The sequence below is a fragment of the Syngnathoides biaculeatus genome, chromosome 11, assembly GCF_019802595.1.
Source record: "Syngnathoides biaculeatus isolate LvHL_M chromosome 11, ASM1980259v1, whole genome shotgun sequence".
Lineage (NCBI taxonomy): Eukaryota > Metazoa > Chordata > Actinopteri > Syngnathiformes > Syngnathidae > Syngnathoides > Syngnathoides biaculeatus.
The window spans coordinates 18,856,620-18,877,881 of NC_084650.1; the positions used below are offsets into that span (position 1 = coordinate 18,856,620).

The 21,262-nt window shown below is 39.1% G+C and overlaps 1 protein-coding gene across 3 annotated transcripts in view; it reads right to left on the reverse strand.

Annotated features, from left to right (window-relative positions):
* Positions 1–1,185: 1,185 nt before the first annotated feature.
* The window catches only part of si:zfos-2326c3.2 (misshapen-like kinase 1), a 53,298-nt gene continuing 33,221 nt past the window's right edge, over positions 1,186–21,262 (reverse strand). For all 3 annotated transcript variants that reach the window (XM_061834085.1, XM_061834087.1, XM_061834086.1), the window contains 16 exons: positions 21,073–21,207; positions 18,630–18,700; positions 17,160–17,236; positions 16,206–16,294; positions 15,782–15,876; positions 15,014–15,101; positions 14,757–14,924; positions 12,727–12,832; positions 12,456–12,611; positions 11,942–12,085; positions 11,648–11,782; positions 11,422–11,522; positions 9,708–9,857; positions 4,912–5,071; positions 3,393–3,532; positions 1,186–3,206 (listed from right to left, as the gene is read on the reverse strand). In XM_061834085.1, coding sequence (XP_061690069.1) covers positions 3,123–3,206; positions 3,393–3,532; positions 4,912–5,071; positions 9,708–9,857; positions 11,422–11,522; positions 11,648–11,782; positions 11,942–12,085; positions 12,456–12,611; positions 12,727–12,832; positions 14,757–14,924; positions 15,014–15,101; positions 15,782–15,876; positions 16,206–16,294; positions 17,160–17,236; positions 18,630–18,700; positions 21,073–21,207 — 1,899 coding nt within the window. In that variant the 3' untranslated portion in view covers positions 1,186–3,122. The remainder of the gene's footprint in view (positions 3,207–3,392; positions 3,533–4,911; positions 5,072–9,707; positions 9,858–11,421; positions 11,523–11,647; positions 11,783–11,941; positions 12,086–12,455; positions 12,612–12,726; positions 12,833–14,756; positions 14,925–15,013; positions 15,102–15,781; positions 15,877–16,205; positions 16,295–17,159; positions 17,237–18,629; positions 18,701–21,072; positions 21,208–21,262) is intronic.

Genomic DNA, 21,262 nt, shown 5'->3' on the forward strand with positions numbered 1-21,262 from the left:
CCTGAAGTAACCCTGCCTGGTGGCAAAGACGGTGAATTTTAGACAGCGAATTGTACCAACTACTGAAAATGTGATCACTTTACATTTCAGATTCATATCCTGTTTTCTGTGGCATTTCAAATTCAAATCCTGGTGGCACTAATTTTCTTCCATAATCATACTAGTGGCAACAGACAGCACACTAGTACATGGACCTTAACCAAGATATCAAAGGTTTTGAATAAATGCTGAAATGAGTTTCTATAGTGACTTGTCTCATTCAATCATCACAATAGGTACGGATACTCATTCGTTACCTCTAAATTATTTTATCAACAGAGTCTGAAAGGGTTGAGGTCAGGGCTCTCAACATCTTTCATATCAAAATCATCTCAGATCTTAGAAGCACGGGATTGTCCAAAATGTCTTGATAAAATGACAAAATTACTGATTGCTCATTTTTGATTATTTTCAGTAAAGTGTATCCTGAAATAAAGTATTTCATTTGTCGATTTAGCATATTTAAATCTTCCTTTCAGCGTCACTGTCTTATATAAAAAAAAAAAAAATCTCCAAGAACTCAACTTCATCACTACGATGCCATGTACTTCAAATGTTACAATAAAAAAAAAAAAAAAGGAAATTACCCTGTGGAAATTATTATTCTCATCATGAAACCGACAATCCTTTTTCCAGTTAAAATAGTTGAACAGAACCAGCTGCAATATAATTCTGTAACAAAGAACATAATCTTTACACACACATACACATTATATATATATATATATATATATATATATACACATATAGACACACATATATATATATATATATATATATATATATATTGATGCAATTTTTGGAGACCAACAAAGGAATGTTAAAACAAAATAAAGAGCAAACACGAAGACAATTTTCTCATTCACTTTCATTTTGATTTTTGATGTATTCACATGTTTGTTTTTGCCGATATCAGGTCAGGACTGCAGTTGAGGGGCCGTGAATTGTAGCACAGGTCAAATTTCCCATCGGATTTGAACCACACTTGACAAAGTCATCTTAAAGCAGTTAATTATATATTGTTTTAACAAACGTACAAAAAAACATATACACTGTCAATCTGTACAACGCAAACTGCACAAAGGCTGGAAATACTGTTGGAGTGCATTTGCTTAGCTTTACACAATCAACAATTGTGTGTGTTTCAAACACTAAACGACATTAATTTGGAAGTAAATATCTGTGATACCTGCTAAGTATATTGAGAAAGTAAAAAAAAAAAAAATAGTAACCTTATAAGAACCAGTACATGAACGATGTTGAAATTAAATGTTAGTTTTCTTTAATAGTCAACTGGTGAATTGTCGAGCCTTGCTTGTAGATAAATAACTTGGAACATAACATAATGCGTTGGATGGTGCAAAACAAATTCAGTAAGCAGATAAAAATAAACAATACATGAACTAGGTTGACAAAACCCGTGTCCAAAGTGCTTATGGGGCTGAAGACTTAACACCGTAAAAGTGTGGAATATCTTTTATGGAAGAATGTGGAACCCAACAAAAACACCTCACACATGTCCTTTCGTAGTAAACATTTAACAGCAGACACGACACTTAAAGGGAGACTTCACTGTTTTCACTGTATTTTTGTTGCTCTTATTCCTTGTGTGGTTTTCATATCCTTGCTTGGAAGTGTGTGTAAATATTCTCTTCATGGCAGACAACGCATGTCAAGCGTTATTATGAAGACTACAATTACTGTAATTTCCGGCCTAAAAGCCACAACTTTTTTCCCCCCCACACGCTTTCAATAAGCCGCGGGGCTTATGCTGTGATGCGGCTGATTTGTGCATTTTTTTCTAACGGCCGCAAGGGAGCACTGAAGCCGAAAATGTAAGAGTGAGACCGGTGGAATATATGTGCCGAGGAAGTGACTTTTACCGGTATGGTTTTTTTTTTTTTTTTAATCGGCCCTGTTAGCGCTGCGCTAGCGTGTCACTGCTGTGTTACTGCAGTGTCTCCGTTATTTTTACCGGTATGTTTTTTTTTTTTCCACCGGCAACACTAGCATTAGCTCCGCATTAGCGTGTTGCTGCTGTGTTACTGCCGTGTTTCAGTGATTTAGGTATGTTTTTGTTTTTTTTTTAACCAGCCTTGTTTGTGCTACTGTGTTGTTGCTATGTTAAGATAAGCTAAGATATTAAAACTTTGAAAACTCTTTCTGTGCACAGTCTTTCTTTGTAAATATCTCGTGTTTCAATGTCGGAATTTGCGGCTTATGTATGTACCAAATGGTATTTCCTTTACAAATGTACTCGGTGAGGCTTCTAACCAGGTGCGCTCTGTAGGCCGGAAATTACTGTACTAGTGATCAAACAAACGTTGTCAATAAGGAAACAGGCAAGATGACTTACATGTGATTAGCGGATAATATGGATGCGCCGTTGGATCAAAATTGGTGCCTTAAAAGTGAAGTATATTTATTTTGAATTATATTTTTCAGTTCAACCGGCCAAATTCAATTCGGCCAGTATCCCTTTAAGCATCTCCGCGTGGGTGTTTGAATAGCGCGTGCAAAATTCCGACAGCTGATGAGCAACGTGGAATGTGATTAAAGAACATGACGGGAAATCGAATGTGCAACCTGCTAATCGCTGTACAGGGAACCATTTTTTCCCCACACGCAGTTTTGTGAAGAGCTCAAATGATTTCCACAGAGTAAACAGGGATAATAAAGCTCCTATTTTTCCACTGTTAATTCCATTACATAGATTTTTTGTTTGTAAGAAGCACAGCAGCAAAACTTTGGAATGTCTTTGCTAGAACAGAGAGGACGATCCAGTACAGAAACGACCGATCCAGACAAGATGAACTGAAAGCGGAACAGAACAGCTGCGGTGTGCACGGGTGAGGAAAAACAAGATCCAGTGAATTTCTTGGACTGAAGCGTCAGACGTTGACAAAAGCAGCGCCAAAATGATGTCAGTGTGCTATTCGTGACACATTTTCACGGAAAACTCCTCTTGGCCCGTTGACAATTTCGCATCCACGATGTGGCGAGCTGTACGTACGCGAGCGTGAAAATCGGAGCCGACGAAGGCCGCCGCAAGTTGCTGACCTTGCCGCCTGGCCCCCAGTCCATTACCAGTTGAACAGAGAGTTCTGACCCAGCGTCATGAAGTAAATCTGACTGCTGCCTCCCGACTGCACGGACGCAAAGAAGACCTACGGTAAGAGAGAAGATGACACCAAGTTTTCAAAATGAAAAAATGAAATATTACAATGTTATATGTAATGACAGTATAATTTATAATAACAATGATCGGTTATTAACAGGCTTCAGATTGTCTTTTTAACAACTGACTTATCTGCTCTCACAGGAAGTTGGTGGAACGCGTAGTGACGACATACCTTGTCATTCCTTTCACACAAGAACTTGAGTTTCTGGGCCCTTTTGTGCATGAAAACTCCCTCCAGGTTTCCTGTGTTGGCGGACCTGAGCTCAATGGCCTTCTCTCCCCAACCCATCACTTGATTGGACTGTAAGTAAGCTGTGCAGACATGGGGTGGGAGGCGGGGCGGGGGGAGGGGGGGTGTGTGGTTAAAGAAACTATTTGAAATTCATCCAACAACATTTTCAGGAAACATATGGCAGTAAAGTCACGCAAAACAAGAAACACCTCCGTATCCTTCCCAAGCTCAGATCAGTCAGCATCATTTCATCTATCCATCTGTTTTTTGGTCTTATACATCCATCCAACCATTTTCTTAACCGCTTATCCTCACAAGGAGTCACGGGGAGTGCTGGAGCCTATCCCAGCTGTCAACGGGCAGGAGGCGGGGTGCAACCTGAACTGGTTGCAAACCAATCGCAGGCCACATAGGAGACAAACAGTCGCACTCACAATCACACCTAGGGGCAATTTAGAGTGTCCGATTAATGTTGCATGTTTTTGGGATGTGGGACAAAACTGGAGTGCGTGGAGGAAACCCACACCGGCACTCGAAGAACGTGCAAACCGGGATTCAACCCGGGTCCTCAGAACTGTGAGGAGAAACACTTTCCAGCTGTGCCACCGTGCCACCCCTCAGTAACCATAATGAGATTAATTGTGGGTGTTTTCTTTTTCCAAAATGTATTAAAGGAGGACCAGCCTCGACTACGGGTTGCAAGAAAGACATTATTCTAAGTATGGAGACTCAAAATTAATCAATAATCTACATGGTCCTTTGCATTGTCAGTTTTTGACAACAATTTTGTTATTTTTACATAAAAAAAAAAAATCTATTTTGGTGATCACTAATGGCGGCACAGTGGGGCAGCTGGTAAAGTGTTGGCCTCACAGTTCTAAGGACCCGGGTTCGATCCTGGCCCCGCCTGTGTGGAGTTTGCATGTTCTCCCCTGCCTGCGTGGGTTTTTTCCGGGCACTCCGATTTTCCTCCCACATCCCAAAAACATGCAAAATTAATTGGACACTCTAAATTGCCCCTAGGTGTGATTGTGAGTGCGACTGTCTCCTATGTGCCCGGCGATTGGCTGGTGACCAGTTCAGGGTGTACCCCGCCTCCTGCCCATTGACAGCTGGGGTAGGCTCCAGCACTCCCCGCGGCCCTTGTGAGGATAAGCGGTGAAGAAAATGGATGGATGGGTTATGACTACTGTTCTGTACATGAGAGGGGCTGTATCCTATTCTATACACCACTGCGACTTAAAACCACACATGAAATTATAATTATAAACATATTTATAACTTCCTGACCATGTGTATAAATTGATCAGTTTGTCTTTTTTTTTTTTAACTGTTGGCTCCATCTCTCTCCATCAACAGACACGCAAGACGTCGTTTATCTAACAGTATGTGTTTATGTCGAAAGTTGCTGCGTTGACACGCACGCGATGTTCAAAACGCACAGAGAAAAAATCCTCACCGACAGACGCAGGGATCTCCCCCCACTGCAACACCGTATCCTTGGTGATTCGGCCGTAAGTGTCGATGTAGACACCTTCGTCTTCGTAGCAAACGAGGACCTCGGTTCCGGCACTGTTCGGCAAAATGATGATGGCGTGCGGATGGATGGAACCCGGGATCTGTGAAAAAGACAAATGGTTTCTCCTAGTGCATGTGAACTATTTCCTGATATCAATGATGAAAAATATTTATTGCTGTACAATTTCCCTTTCACATTAGCAGATATATTATTTACAGATGTATTTAGAGTACGTATAGTTGTTGCAGACTCTCGTTACTCTCAATCTCACTGCCTAGTGCTGTAATGTACCGTACATTATTTTTGGACTATTAATTTATTTCATGTCTACTTTTGCCGGAGTCCAACTGGGACCAATAATGCCCCCAATATGTTCTATTCGACTACCGATACAATTTTCTCGCATGGGTAATAGCAATTTTTGCATAAAAGCCAAATCAACAAATTAGTTTATAAAATGGGCTGATACAAGTTGAACTGAAAAAAAGTTTAATGACAATTATCAACGGTAAATGTGACAGAGAAAAGAAACAATGAAAGAAGTTAAAAATTATTATTTTTACATTATATTTATATATGATTGTAACATAATTATTTTAAAATAAAAATTATATCTATATATTTATATATTATATAAAATTATTATAAATATAATTATAATAACATGTCATAATAATAATTAATTTAAAACTTTCAAGTATACATTACTACAGTATTGTTGTATTTTTACTACCAGTATGTGGTAGTAGCTTACAATTAAAATAGTCAGCACTTTTAAATGACAATAAGAAATACAAAACAGGATATTTGTTACTGAATATACACAAAACCCCCTCTTTAAATCATAAAAAATGAGTAAATAATTAACCAATATCCTTGACTAAACTGAGCAAAATGAACTGTAAAAGTCAGTGATGAAAGTTGCTCAGAATGAAATACCCCCCGAAAACAATTACTAAAAACACATTACTATTCTAAAATGACTGGGAGCCAATCAAAATCAAGTTCAGCAAAATCCTTCGTCAGTGGCAAGCAACAAAAAGTCCATTTAGTGAAACCGAGCAAGTGAGTACAGTCGATACGTCACCAGCGCGTGAGCCACTACAATCCTCAGCATCAGAACCGGCATCCACAGACGCAACGCAATCTTAAGCCTCCGCCTCGGAATCGGCATTCTTACATAGCTCACACAAACCAGCAAAGATGAGTGTGAGTGTGTATGTTAATGTCTGCTACAGTGTGTGGGTGAGTGATGCATTGTGTGTGCATGTTTGTGTGTGTGAGAGTGAGAGAGAGAGAGAGAGAGAGTGACAGAGCGAGAGAGAAAGAGAGAGAGAAGAAAAAAGGAAAAAAGTTGGGAATGAGGTTGACTGGCTGAGGTTAAGGAAAAGTGGCTTAATATACTAGTAATACATATAGACACACTCACGCATGCACACACGCAGCCAAAGGAGGACAGGAAAGGGTTATTTTTAGAGCTTATTGCGCCATCCAAATGTCCGACTACACCACTCTCACCCTAGCACCCCCCTTACCTTCTTTACTGAAAGTAGCACATGATAGAGAGAGAGAGAGAGAGAAAGAGAGGGAGAGAGAGAGAGAGAGAGAGAGAGAGAGAGATAAGAAGTATGAAATAGGCATGTTTTACATACTTGCGGCCTTTAGTAAGAAAATGTCATGCTGTAGAATCAACCATATCAAAATTTTGGTTGGGGTATATTTGATAGCTGGTGAAGACTTTACATCATCATCTTTAATTTCATAGCAATGTCAGAATGCGAGGCAGTGGACCAATGTTCCCTCTAATATTTCTTGTGTGTGTGTGTGTGTGTGTGTGTGTGTGAGCAAAGACAATAAATCCCTGAGTGGTCTCTTAGACCACTATGAGCAACATCAGATGTGTCACCCATTGAAATTACAAGTTTTATTGAAAAAAAATGAAGAACAATAATTTTTTTTTTGCAAACCTACAATGAAAATAGCAAAAAATGTGTATTTATTTTAACTTCACAAAAGAAACACATTGCTCACCAAAGCCAACTATAAACTATAAATGTGAAAGCCTGCTTCCAAATTAAATTCATTAAAAAAAATTCACAATCATATCGCCATCTGTTATTTTTGGTGTTAAATTATTGCTTGCAAAATATTCGTTTGCGGTGCATGTCGACCGCTGAATGATGCTCACAAATGGTTTAACGGCGGACGTTATTTTGTTCCCTGTATTTAAAATACAGAAGTAGAAAACCCACGCCGGCACGGGGAAAACGTGCAAACTCCACACGGTTTCCTCCCACATTCCAAAAACATGCAACACTAATTGGACACTCTAAATTGCCCCTAGGTGTGATTGGGAGTCCAGCTGTTTGTCTCGATGTCTGTGATTGGCTGGCAACCAGTTCAGGGTGTACCCCACCTCCTGCCCGTTGACAGTTGGGATAGGCTCCAGCACTCCCCGCGACCCTCGTGAGGATAAGCAGCTAAGAAAATGGATGGATTGACTATTACATAGTACCACGTGAGGAATCCTCGGAGAAGCTGCAAAATTAATTTTAAAGGTTGACTAATAAAATTGTCCATTGTGGCAGCCCTACTTGTGTTAGCAAGGGCAGGTTCTAGATAAGATCATTATAGACCATACCAAAAGGAATTAGTGCACTGACTATGAAAAAAAAACCCAAAACATTTTCCAGTAATAATGCAACATCTAATTTGCACAACTCAATGGAATAAATATTTTCAAACATAGATGCCAAAGTACCTTTTAGAATTGTGTCCACAAAGGTTGATCTTTCATCAAATGATGTTAGGAGACACGAACCCCTTCCCCCCAAAATTAGGGACTGAGATGTTTTTCTTGCAAGAAAGTGCACCCTCCTCCACATCATTAGAAATTCATGTCAGACTAGTGTTTACGTCACGGACAGATGGATCGTCATTCAGCCTACACACCACGCGGTGTCAAAACAAGGTCCGTTATGTTTGACCGTTGCAAACTGAACAGAAAACAAACCCCCTCGATAAGTAAATCTATATGCAATTTATTGCTAATGTAGAAAAACAGCACTTATATTTTGATTTCCAAATAGTCTCACCACTTCAATCGCTCATACTTCCCCAGGTCTCCTCTCACGCTATGTCTTGTGCTCTCACCGGCTCACAGTGTGACAGATATCTCGAATTAGTGAGCTGATGAGGCACAAAAGCACACACATGATGCCCTTGTTGTCGTTACTCTTATCTCTCTGACTGAAGCAGCAGTGCTCCAGGATCATTTGGAGCCCCCCCAACCCTATTTTTTTTTATACTTTTTGTATGGACAACAAGAATAACAATCATGTGCTTTACAAATGCCGAGTCCCCTGATTTGCCCTCAGTCTTCACACCCCTCCTTCAATGTCGGTGCCTCAGAATAGGAGGCCGTGTTTAACAACAATTGTGAACCGCGATTTGTTGTTCCCACCATTGCCAATAATGTCAAAGCCCTAAGCTTTCCCACGCTCTTCAGTTCAAGTGAGAAACTGTGAAAGGGGACACAAAAACACATCACTCATGACAAACCACAACCTTGTCAAGCAAAGAAATTCCCCATATTTTTAAGTTGAAATCATGGCTACAATCCCAGAGTGAATTCTTAACTACAATTAAAATTGTATTTTCTTTTACATCCAACCCAAAACCTGTAACGAGACATCCACCAGGAGAGCAAAGAGAGACGAGGACTGACTAACACTGTCAACTAAGATCTACAACAAAAACATTCTTTTGGAATTGGGTGTAATCTTGAGCAAATATTTCCAAATTTCTATGGGGTCTATTTTTGTGAATGGTGGAAATCCTGCAAAGTGGCTGTTGCACTTCTGGGGCAGAGGTGGGTTCGAACTGTGTTGGAAATGACACAGATGAGCACAAGCTGGAAGATCTGAGAGTGGGCAGCAGCGCCGGTGCGGGTGTGTTTACAACCAACTTCAGTAACCACCAGTCAAAAATGCTCAATATGACTTCTCTTTATGTCCCAATATGACTTTTTTTTTTTTTTACTTGTGTCATATGCAGGTGCAATGGATTATATACAAATAAATGGGATGTTGAAATCTTACATTTTTACACTTTTCAGCCATTCACAATCAAAAGCACCATATGCTGCTGTGATTTAGATCGTATTAGTGTTCCTCAACCACGTCAACACAATTCAAAATGAAATAGATTCAGGCTTTGTTGAGGTGTAAGGAGTAGAAAGCACAGATATTTGCATAAAAATGGAAGTAGTAGAAGTAAAATGTACGCTGGGAAATCAACACTCCAGTAAAATACCCACAATTTCTACTGATGGTAACAAAGGGTTTGTACTCAATTACTTGACACCTTACATTATATGTAAAAGGGATCATTTCATGGTAACAACAGAACATAAACAGAACTCATGCAGTTTGTTCTGACTTACACAGCCAACAATTTTGGGTTGGGTCAGTGTTCTAAGCAGAGGACCCACAATATTTAGTCATGTAAAAATGGCGAGTCACTTTTGCAAATATATAATTTATTTTTCATGCACAGTTGCCACCTCCACTTCTCTTTGCCTGACAATTTTTTTTTTTTTTTTTTTTTTGGTGCTGCTGAAGAAACCGAATGTTCTCATCATGGAACTACAAAAATTACAGTATTTGACTATTTCATGTGAATATCCTGGAAGCAGTCATTTAAAAATGCTGTGGTACACAAAGTTGTACACTTACATGTGTGGGCAGGTAGAGATCATATGGTGTACCAGAGTCTACATCAATAGCATGGAAACCAGATGAGGAACCATAGATGACCTTTAACCTTTGACCTTCCTCGACTGTCAGATCAACAGACAGTGGCTTTTGTGGTAAAGACCTGAAAGACTGACAAGAACATACGATGAAATGATTATGATCCATATGGATGGGCACAAGAAGTCAGGCCAAACACAGTATACAGTACAATATTCTCTGCCTTTTCCGAGCAAGGAAACAAAAGTAGCTCAGGCCACGCTGGGTGTAAAGAAATGGGGCACAGCTCAAATAAGAATCTCCCCAGAGTGGGAGTCTCACGGCCTGAATACATCACGTCTGTCAATGAGGGAGAGTTTGGCCTCAATCAGTGTTTAGTTCACTTATATTTATGTTTTGGGAGCTCTGAAGAATTCTCGTGTAGCTATGTCAGAATTGATCAACAAGGAAACAGATTGAGGGAGTAGCGATGACATTTTTACCATCCTAGAAAACCCACACCTCAAATTCAAGATTGGTTGGTCCTCATTGAGTGGGGGCGGAGCTGGTGCTTATTTTAGCTGACTTTGAGTAAGAGGCAGGCATACCCTAGACTGGTTCCATGGCATATACTGTGCATACATCCTCTAACAGTTTGACTATACACAGCAATTGTGCAAGCACAAGGAGAACATGCAAATGCCACACAGGAGGCCGTGAGCCAAAATTCCAACCCAGAACCTCTCTACTGTGAGACAGGCGTTCTAATCACCGTCTCCATGCTACCCCAAAAAAAAAAAAAAAAAAAACCTCCATCCACTTTCAATACTGCTTACACTCTTCAGAGTCAGTGGGGACTGGTACCAGCTGACTGGGCTAGACCCAGACTACACCGTGGACTAGTTGCCGGCGGTCACCAGGCACATACCGTAATTTCTGGCCTATCAGCCATGACTTTTTTTCACACGCTTTCAACCCTGCTGCTTATGCAGTGATGCGGTTGATTCGTGCCTTTTTTCTAAGGCCGCAAGGGGGCACTCGAGCGGAAAAGGTAAGCGTAAGACCAGTGGAATATATGTGCTGAGGAAGTGACATTTACCGGTATGTTTTTAACCGGCCCTGTTAGTGCTGCGCTAGCGTTAGAGCGCTGTGCTAGCGTGTTGCTGCTGTTTTACTGCCGCGTCTCAGCGATTTTCACCGTTATGTTTTCTTTTTAATCGGCTCTGTTAGCGCGGCGCTAGCGTGTTGCGACTGTGTAGCTGTCAAGGCAGTTTTTTTTTTTTTTTTTTTTTTTTTAAACCAGCCCTGTTTGTGCTACCGTTTGTTGCTATGTTAAGCTAAGCTAAGGTATCAAAACTCTTTCTGTGTACCGTCTTTCTGAATGTCTCGTGTTTCAATGTGGGCATTTGCAGCTTTTACACACGTGCGGCTTATGTATGTACCACATATATTATTTTAATCTACTGGGTGAGGCTTAATATCAGGTGCGCTCTGTAGGCCGGAAATTACGGTAAGTAAATGGACAGCCATTCACGCTGTCACTGAATAAGAACTAAATCCACATTGCCAGCACCAAAGTTAGGCAGGTAAGCAATAAAAAAAATAATAAATAAAAATACAGCCTGATTCCCTTGGGTCTGTTTCACACCTTCTCAACCTGTGAATTGTTTCCAAGGAGCATGAAGTAGAATATAAAATACATAAAAACATTACCAACCTTAAAGGCCATGAACTTATGGTAGGGTTTGGGTGCCCAAGCGTAAACCTCGACTGCATTCTTCAAAGCAATTACTAGGAACTTGATCTTTTCGTAACGCACTGTAAAAAAACACAAATATATGCCTTGAGAATGAATGCATAAATAAACTATATCAGATATTTGCTGCTTCCTCTCTACCTTACCTCACGGTATCAAGGAAAGACACAAATGTCAATCTACTTACCCACTCTATAGTGGATGCAACCTTCCAGATCTCCAACAGATGTCCAACCCTGTCTCTTCTCCACTTCTGGGTCATTCCGAAGGATTTTATTTCTCAGCCAGGAAAGGTAGTAAAGGCGGAGCTTGTTCTTTTTACCTTGAAACAGAGACACAATCAATCACGTTGACTTAAGTTGGCTTTACAGAACACATCTTTGACAGTTATTTCTCATTTACCTTGCAACAGCGCATTATTGATGACCTCATAATGGCCAACGCTGGCAAATCCCCAATATTTAAACTTCAGTGTGTATACCTGATATCGTAATGAGCACGTTGAGTCCTTCAAGCACATCCATCTGCTGAAACCTTCTTCTGCTAATGAGTGAGTAGACCTTCCCCTGACCACTTCGGTCCAGCAGCCAAAGGCCATTTTCTGTCCCCACCAACAGATTCACTCCTAAAAATCAAACCCAACAAAATGAAAAAACTCATACATAAATGTACATATCTAACATGTACTGCATAAGAAACAATATCTGTGTGAGCTTCCTTTGAGATGTATCCATGTTCCATATTTCAAAATTTTGAAAGGTTTTATAATGATTAATATTTCATTATAAACAGAGTGGACAAGTAAAGCAACACATTTTAAGACTCATTGTACATTATGTGCAAATATTTGACAACTTATAATAAGCCCTCATGGTTATATTCATTATTCTGTTACTTTACATGATGACTGAATGATTCTGATGAGGACATCAAAGACACTTTATCATAATATTGACCGTCAACATAATCACATGGTGCAAAAGAAGAGGACTAACCCCATAGTCCTGCACAGAGCACCTCCGTGGTGAATTTCTTCTTGTATTTGCGAATCTCAGGACTGTCACTCTGTGGTCGAATATTGGTTGGGTTCACATTCACTACAGAGCCCTTGCGATGGTTTTCTCGCTTGACTGGCTCACCTTTACTGCACGCTGAAAACATATCAAACACTTCCATTTTCCCCCTCTTATAACACTCAAGACTTCTGCTATTGTAACTCAAATTAATTGATAGAAAATGTGTACGTCTTTTGGGACCTGTACTCACTCGGGCTTTGTGGTGGTGAAGATATTGGGCTCAATCTTGGGTCAATGAAGGAGAAGAAAGTGGAAGAGGTAGATGAGGTGTTTTTACTAGCTGGACTGCTGAAAGCCTGAGGGATAAAAAAAACAAAAGTAGCTGTTCAACGTGAACCTGGCGCGTGGTTCTATCAACAGTATACTACACAAACACCTTTGATCAGTTTGAGTACAAAGCTCTTGTAGGACTACAGTACTGCACTGAATACATTTGCCTCACTACCGCCCTCTAGTGCCCAACTGTAACTAATGCAACGACACAAACGGTCATGTTTGTACTGTACCCACTGTAGGTAGGTTGGAAGATAAAGAGATGTACAGACGGACAAAAGAAACATGTAGGTTTTACATTTTTAAAAATATTTAAAACATTTCCTAGAGTTCTTTAAAATGTCTCTCTGGATTGTCTGTCAAAACACACACACGATAAAAACAAAAACAAACAAAAAAATACAGTAAACACATATTTAGAACTGGGTGCCTGGGAGTGGAGCCACGGCATTCCGACACAACTCACTGATGACATCTTGGTGACTTTCCCCGCTAGCAATTCATTTCATTTTAAAAATATTATTATTATTTTGGGCGGCTCGGTGGCTCAGCTGGAAAGCGTTGGCCTCACAGTTCTGAGGTCCTGGTGTCTGAGCGCTCCCACTGCTGAAGTCTCTATGTGATTAATGCGCATGCACGTATATTTTGTAAACATCCAGCCAGTCTGAAACATCCGCATCCACGCTTCAACATGTGCCATTCGACAACTTGTCGCCGAGCGTTCATGCTCACTATGGACGTCTCAGAAAGATGAACACAGCAAACGTACATATACCTGTATGTGTATATCTTTTTTTTTTTTTTTTTTTTAAAATCAACTTTTGTTTCAAAGTTAGGTTAGGGTTAGGTTATAATGTATGTTAGCTCCTTCGATGTAGAAGAAGGGGAACAATGAGACCGGGTGATTTCCCAGTAAGCGTCCACTATGTACCCAGAGTTCCCGTTAGTAACACATGCACATTAATCACAAAGAGACTTTTCAGCATGGGGGAGCGCTGAGACTGTCACACCGGGTTCAATCCCGGCCCTGCCTGTGTGGAGTTTGCATGTTCGGCCTGTGCCTGTGTGGGTTTTCTCCGGGCACTCAGGTTTCCTCCCGCATCCCAAAAAACATGCAACATTAATTAGACACTCTAAATTGCCCCTAGGTGTGATTGTGAGTGTGGCAGTTTGTCTCTGTGTGCCCTGCGATTGGCTGGCAACCAGTTCAGGGTGTACCCTGCCTCCTGCCTGATGACAGCTGGGATAGGCTCCAGCACTCCCCGCGACCCTCGTAAGGATAAGCGGCTAAGAAAATGCATGGATGGATATTATTATTTTTTTTTTTAAGTCACTAGCTAAAAAGTTGTGACTTTTTGAGTTATTTGAGGCTTTTGTGGACTCTGAGACTTCCTCCACATCAACACTACAAATTCATTGTGGTTGCACAATGCCACCACTGGCTGATTTGACCTCATTCTCCCCACCAAGCCATAAAGCGAGTGCCCAGAATGATTTGTTTTTCCATCATGGACATTGCACTTCGTAAGAGACGCAACTATTTGTATGGAAGACACTTAAAATTTGTCTTTCCGAATACTGGACCATTATTACCTTGCATCGGGCAAAACAACCATTTATTTTGAGGAATGTACTTGCACAATATAATAGATTTCACAATACATTCATGAAAAACAAAGCGACGACATAATCCAGAATGAAGGACATATTTTGGCCCTGAGAGATTTCAAATACAAACGTGTGTTCTGCACAAAAAACAACAACAAAAAACTAAAATTTGCACAACTATTACTAAAATGTATGCTCCCCTAGCATCAAATCATATCCGTATGTACTGTATATAAATGTGGGCTTCTGTGTTAATTTTGTGAAAATATTTGTGTAATTAATAATAATAATCATAAATATGAGATATTAAATGTTACGCCAGGTATCAACAGCACTCACGTTGAGCTCCTGGTGTGTGGGGGATTGTAGTGCCACGGGTGATTGCGTGTAACTCTGTTCTCGTGTTCGCCGCTGCTGGTTGAGCGCGTTGCGAGAAGGACTTGATGATGATGCTTTCTGGAGAAGGTCTGGCAGCATGTAGGTATCGTCTGAAAACATCTGAGAAATCTGTGGAGAAAATAGAAACTCTTCAGGTAAAATAAGATCTCACATTTGAAATAACTAAACTAGCGATCATATCGTGTGTGTGTGTGGACCTGGTTAAGATTATGATGAGGCTGCAACACAATGCCATCTGGTATTTGTTTGAAGTATTTCTCTCCCTTTCCATTGGAGAGGCCACAACTGGAAAGATAGTCAAGTGCCAAGCAATTAGAACACAACTTGATTGTAAGTACCAGTAATGCATTTATGAGTATAAAATACATTTTCTAGATTTAAAAAGCAAAGGAAAAATGGCATATTAAGCCATTGCTATCGCACCTGGAGGGAGAAAACTCACAAATATCACTGATTCGGAACAAGATCTGCGATAAATTTATTGATTGGAAACACATATCAACGCAAATGCAGATTTTACATTGGTCATACTCTACAACCAAATAGCAAACACGTCATGAACATGGGATGGTCATCAAATTGTGTACTGTATCTTCAAGCCAATTTGTGAGAATAATAAAAAAAAAACTAAAAAAAAAAAAAAACAACCTTTCACCTTAATTCTATGACAATTTATGGATTACGACTATACTGTGTGTTGCGGGGTTTAGCTTTCGTCATCAATACCTTTTTTTCTTTTTACTTACACTATATTGTTTCACTTTCACTAAACTCTCAAAGTTTGAAAATAACTTGTCGATTCAAAAGGTTAGTTCTTTTTTTCCCCCCTTTCAGTTTGCCCTGTTGGGCGCCACCAAAGCGCGTCATCTTTTATTCACAAATATTAGTTAATCCATTTAATGTAGGACATTAAAAAAATCTCTCTGTAGTTATGATGTATACAGTAGATTGGTGCATTAGCTTACCTGTTCCTCTCGTCTTCATCACTACTCCCAATCTCGTCGCTGGAGGAAGAGTATTCTGTGGCCTTGTTGTATGGGCTCAGAACAGTCTTGACACCCTGCATCATTGAGTGAAGAAAAAAAAACAATATTAAGATAAAGAAATTAAACATGATACATTGTTGATATAATAAACAGATGAAGATGTGATAATTTATTAAAAAAAATACCAACACCAGAAAAGCAGAGACAAGGACATAAGGGCATGTGTTGATGATGACAAACATGAAATATCATTATTTTATTTGAATTTATTTGATCTCCCAACCATTTGTTATGATCATCTCTTTTTTTCCCCTCTACCTTTGAGATGCCTTGTTTAAACAAAAGACAATGAGATAGTTTCAATTTGTAACATTACTTATTACATGATTTAAGAATACTTTACTTGTAAATGTCTGCCAGCGATGTTGTTCTGATGCCGTTTGTGCTGCTGAAGACGCTGCTGAACACGTGGACTGTCCATTCTGAAGTGATCTACAGTACAAAAACTCAAATTAGGTGCAGTTCTGGTAGGAAGACAATTCAAGTCCAAAGCTCTACGAGAAACATTTTACCAGTGCAAAATTTATGATTGGCTGGGCATTCGGCTGGCTTGGATGGGGTTCTCCCAATCATCAATGATTTATTACAACTACAAACGGTCTTTCTAACAACAGCAGATTTCCAGAACATATATTTACATTTCCATAATGCATAAATAAAATACACAAAGCACTGAGTCCCCGAGACAATCCCTAAAACTGTATGGCGCTTCAAACAGCAGAACTGAGAGGATCAAAGTTTATTTCCAACTCTCAGTTCAATAAGACAACGCTTCTTAAATCATTTCAGTTTAACAGTATGTGGCTCGACAGTTTTAGAGGAAGAATTAACATTATTGGACAACATTATGATCATACAAAGAATAATCTTTGATGATGCTTATCAGAGGTGTTTGTACTTTACATTGAGACTATTTTTGGTCATGGTCGATTTAATCAAGAGCTGCACACAAATCGCTTGCATCATCAATCTGTGATGGGTTTTAAATAAATTATGAATGAAGTTACCCAATAATATACTATATATCACAGCTCTAAAGAGGCAAGCCTGCTTGGAAGGTTGCATTTACATATCCACTGGGCTTTTTCTTTTAACATTAAAATGTTTTCCCGATAATTTTACTATTTCTTCTTCTTTTCTGTGTGACCTGGGTATGATTCTTATTCTGCTCATGAACATAAAGAGAAGCCACAATAGAAGACAGAATCATTCATTTTAACAATAACAATAGTTTTTTTTTTTGAATGTTGTTTTATGATTCACAATTTTTAAAATGAAACCTGAGAGAGAAACTGACCTGGATGATTACTGCAGATAGAAACCCCATGCGACGGAGACATTAAACCTTTATCTGTCATTAGCACAGGACTTCCACTAGGTGGGGAGAGAAACAAACGGACACACATTAGTAGCAACCAATTACTGTATTTATAGGGCTTCCAGTCTTGCTTTGAGGATTTCTTTCAATACTACAAAAAACAAGCCTTATTAAGTGAGCCACACCTGAGTATACTCTAAATATTAATCCAAACAATTTATTTTAAAGGTTTATGTTGTGAGCAAATAAAATGCCTGATTGTCTTCACAGCATTCTTTTAGCTTCCTAAATTGCAATTACAGAACATATTCTATGAAGAGACACTTTGTATTGGTTTATTCAGCTTTCACTTGGACCCAAATCAATGGAACATAATTGCTGGAGTGAGTAACCAGGTAACAGAATCACGCATACTGGTAATTATCCGAGAGGATATTTAATTCATAATGACAAATAAAATAGAAAAAAAAAAAAAAAAAACAGCATTCTCTGAAGGTTCATTAGAGGGCCATAATTTAAAAAAAAATTATTTTATATACTCTATGACGTTCTTTTATCCGATTTGCAAGATATTTTGGGTTGGAAAATGTCCTTTTCCAAAACTCTTCTAGTAGGTCTTCTCCCCTTGGCATTCGAGATGGTCAGATTTCACATTATTGTACGACATGTCAAGTGGTTTGCTCTGATTGGATCGTTCATCTTCCCAAATGTAAATATGGAAAACAAAATTCCTCTGATTGGTCCAGAAAAACATCTGGTAGAAGCGTGGGACGGCAAAGCATTTACCACCTTCAATGTCATTCTGAAGCAAAATTCACAAAGCGTTGGATTGTTCTCCCACTGGTTGGAAACATGCACTTAGAACCCGTAATGCTATATTTACATTCATCTTAATTGTGTGGGTAGGTACCAATCACAAAGTGGGGAGCTATATAACTTGAATATTAACCACTAAAACTAATTACCACTGTCAGCTATTTCAAATCCGAGCCCTTTTTTTAGGATGCAGTTGCTCTCAAGCCTTTTATTCCAAGTAACGCCTACAATATCATAGTTAAATGTAAGATTATTGCAAGCCACTGTAACATTATGCATCGTTTGAATATTAACACAGCACCTAAATATAGGAAAATGAAAACGTACTTACTCAGTAATTTAAATAACATGTAGTGCTCATGAAAGTTAAGAGATTGAACTGAAATAGAACTTTAAGAACAATCCACTCTCAAAGATTAAATGCAAATGTATTGGACTCAGAGAAATACTTTTGTACTATACTTAGGCAGTAATTCTTACTAATACCACTAAATGGCGCTCATGTACAACTATAATGGTACTAGTAGAGCACACTTGGATAATCAGTGGGCTAAACCATTGCAAGTTCACCAGAATCTGGGACATTTTTGGTATAGAAGTAGTGCAGAAATATCAAAAACCTCCTGTTACTACCTGGAAGCAGCCCTGTTGTGTCCCTTCACTAATTCTCTGCAGTAGAACTTGGAGGTAGTACGTTCCGGGACCTAGAAAATACCATTTAGATTTTATTACTTACATACATACATACATACAAACTGTACACAGGACACCAGAAATATGTAAATCATTTAAACTGAAAAAAAAAAAAAAACTTTCGAAGAAAAATTGTTATTGCAAACATACGGACGACTGTACAGTATTTTACATTTGTAGATCTTAGATAAAGGGTCTTATCAACATAAAAGCACATGACACTTCCCAAGTAAAACAATTCTTGTATATGAAATTGATCAAAAAAGTAAAATAAAATCTAAGTGAGGTCCAATTATGACCAAACATAAAATTGCCTTGCCCGCCTGAATGAATTATTCTTGATTTAATTAAATTGCTTTCAAACATGCTCCTACATACCGGATTGCGCATAGATGAAAATCCAAGAGTACTCAAAAATACATTAATACCGGTATATGCTGCAATTTAAAAGAATTGTTAAATTTTACGTCAGTGCATCCTTAATACTAAACTATAGAAACTTCTACATTCATTCATGCTTCAGCAGTGTTGCTTTTTATTTTTTTTTTACAGAAGATATTGTCATAACAATAACAGCATGGAGATTTTGGTGATTTAGTAACATTTAACCACCTATTACATACACTCAACAGTGTGCGAGAGATGCCAAAAGGATGTACATTTAATAAATAAGGTAGAATATGAAGGAAACAAAGATACCTATTGTATAGGTATGTGCGCAAATGTTTGCAAACTTAAAATTAGACATAATTTCATCATTTCACAACAGTTTCATTGTGACTGAATGGCTCTAAAGAGTCCACCACAGGAACTTCAAAATGTTACCGAACCAGCAGGTTGTACATAAAGTACTCAAATGTTGAACAGCTGGAGATGTGCTTTCAAACTTTAGCGGAAGGCTATGGTGCATTTTAGGTTCGTCCCGAAATTTCCCCCGAAAGCCTGATATCTGTATCTTTTAGCGAGTAGTAGATAAACATTTGCAGACAAAATACATTTTATTGACAGAGATAGTGAGGGGAATCAGTGGAAGCTTGATTAGGCAAGACACTGTGGCCATAATTAACTCCACATTATATTACACATCCAAACAAGCAGTGAAGCAATATTAGTGCTCTCAATGAGCCAAATTTACAGTAGACCATAACTGTAAAACATTTGAGCAAAGTCAAACTCAAATGAAAGCTATCAGTGCTATTTGAACATTGAATCCCACACTGAGCGATGCACTGTTCAAAAAGTGCTGATGAGCAGGCTCGTTTATGTGCATCAGCAGGCACGGACCGCTTTGCATTTGCAAGTCATGGTTGAATGTTGCTGCTCGGAGGGCGGAAGAGAAAGTTACCAAGTAATATGATGTGTAATACGTGCACATTTACGATGGACAATATGAATGCAATGCAACGTCTCAATTTTACACATACAGTATATTTTTAACTTTATGTTGGTACTAATGATGTTGTCCATTTCATCCAGTTATGATGATTATTTTTTGTTTGTCAAAACTACCATCTGGTGACCAGGTTTGAAACAGCAAAGGTCACATAGGCTAGTGACTAGGCCATGTGACCTTTGCTGTAGGCCCTAGTCACATAGAGGAAGACACAACTGACAGGAAAGCAAGTGAGCTGAATGGAAATTGTCCATTTCCTGTATAACACACGTGCACACACGCGGACACACGCACACACCCACACACACATGCCCATATACACTGGTGTCAGGTTATGTTGCACTGTTGGTGCCTTTTCAAAGCTGCATCACAATCACAGGAGAGATTGAGTTATTAACTGCTCCGGTGACTCCATTTGGCCTCCTGCTATTTCAACAACACAACATAGCAAATAGACAGCTCCATTGCCTTTCCTGCCGCTGTTGTAGTTATTAGTTGTCCTATTAAATCCATATGCTGTTTTGTTTGTAAATACACTTAATGGCATTTTTCTTTTTTGTTACGACCTAGCAGGACGGCAGGTATATTAGACACAAGAACAGTGGGGAGAGAAAGTGGGTGGTGTGCATATAAAACAGATGTCTTTCTTTAGAACGGTGCGGTAAAACAAAGTGTTTCCTTCTGCCCGAATCATACATACTGCACTTTCTGCAAAATAACAACACTCGCTCATGCCAGAGTCCTGCTGGTGAACACGGGATTCTGAGCACACACAAAAATATAATACCATATGAGGGAGTTTATATCCTTAGAGGAACATATTCCGACTTTTGATAGTACCTTCCCACACCATCACATTCACAATAAAATACAAACTATACACAATTTAGGACTTTTATTATGGTCAGAAATGGCTTGTGTTTGCTTTCGGGCCCGGCAGTTAAAAAAAAAAAAAAAAAAAAGAAGTGGGGGGAGGGGAGTAAAACCTACCTTAGGTGGTGTCTCCGAATCCCAGAAGACATCATCAGAGGTTGACACAGGCGTGAAAGGGGACAAAATTGACATTGCCATATCGGACATAGAGCTACTGTGAGGGGCAGCTCGACTAGAGCGCAAATTGGCATTCTGTAGGAGAGAGGAAAAAAATGATACATATACATATATATATATATATATATAT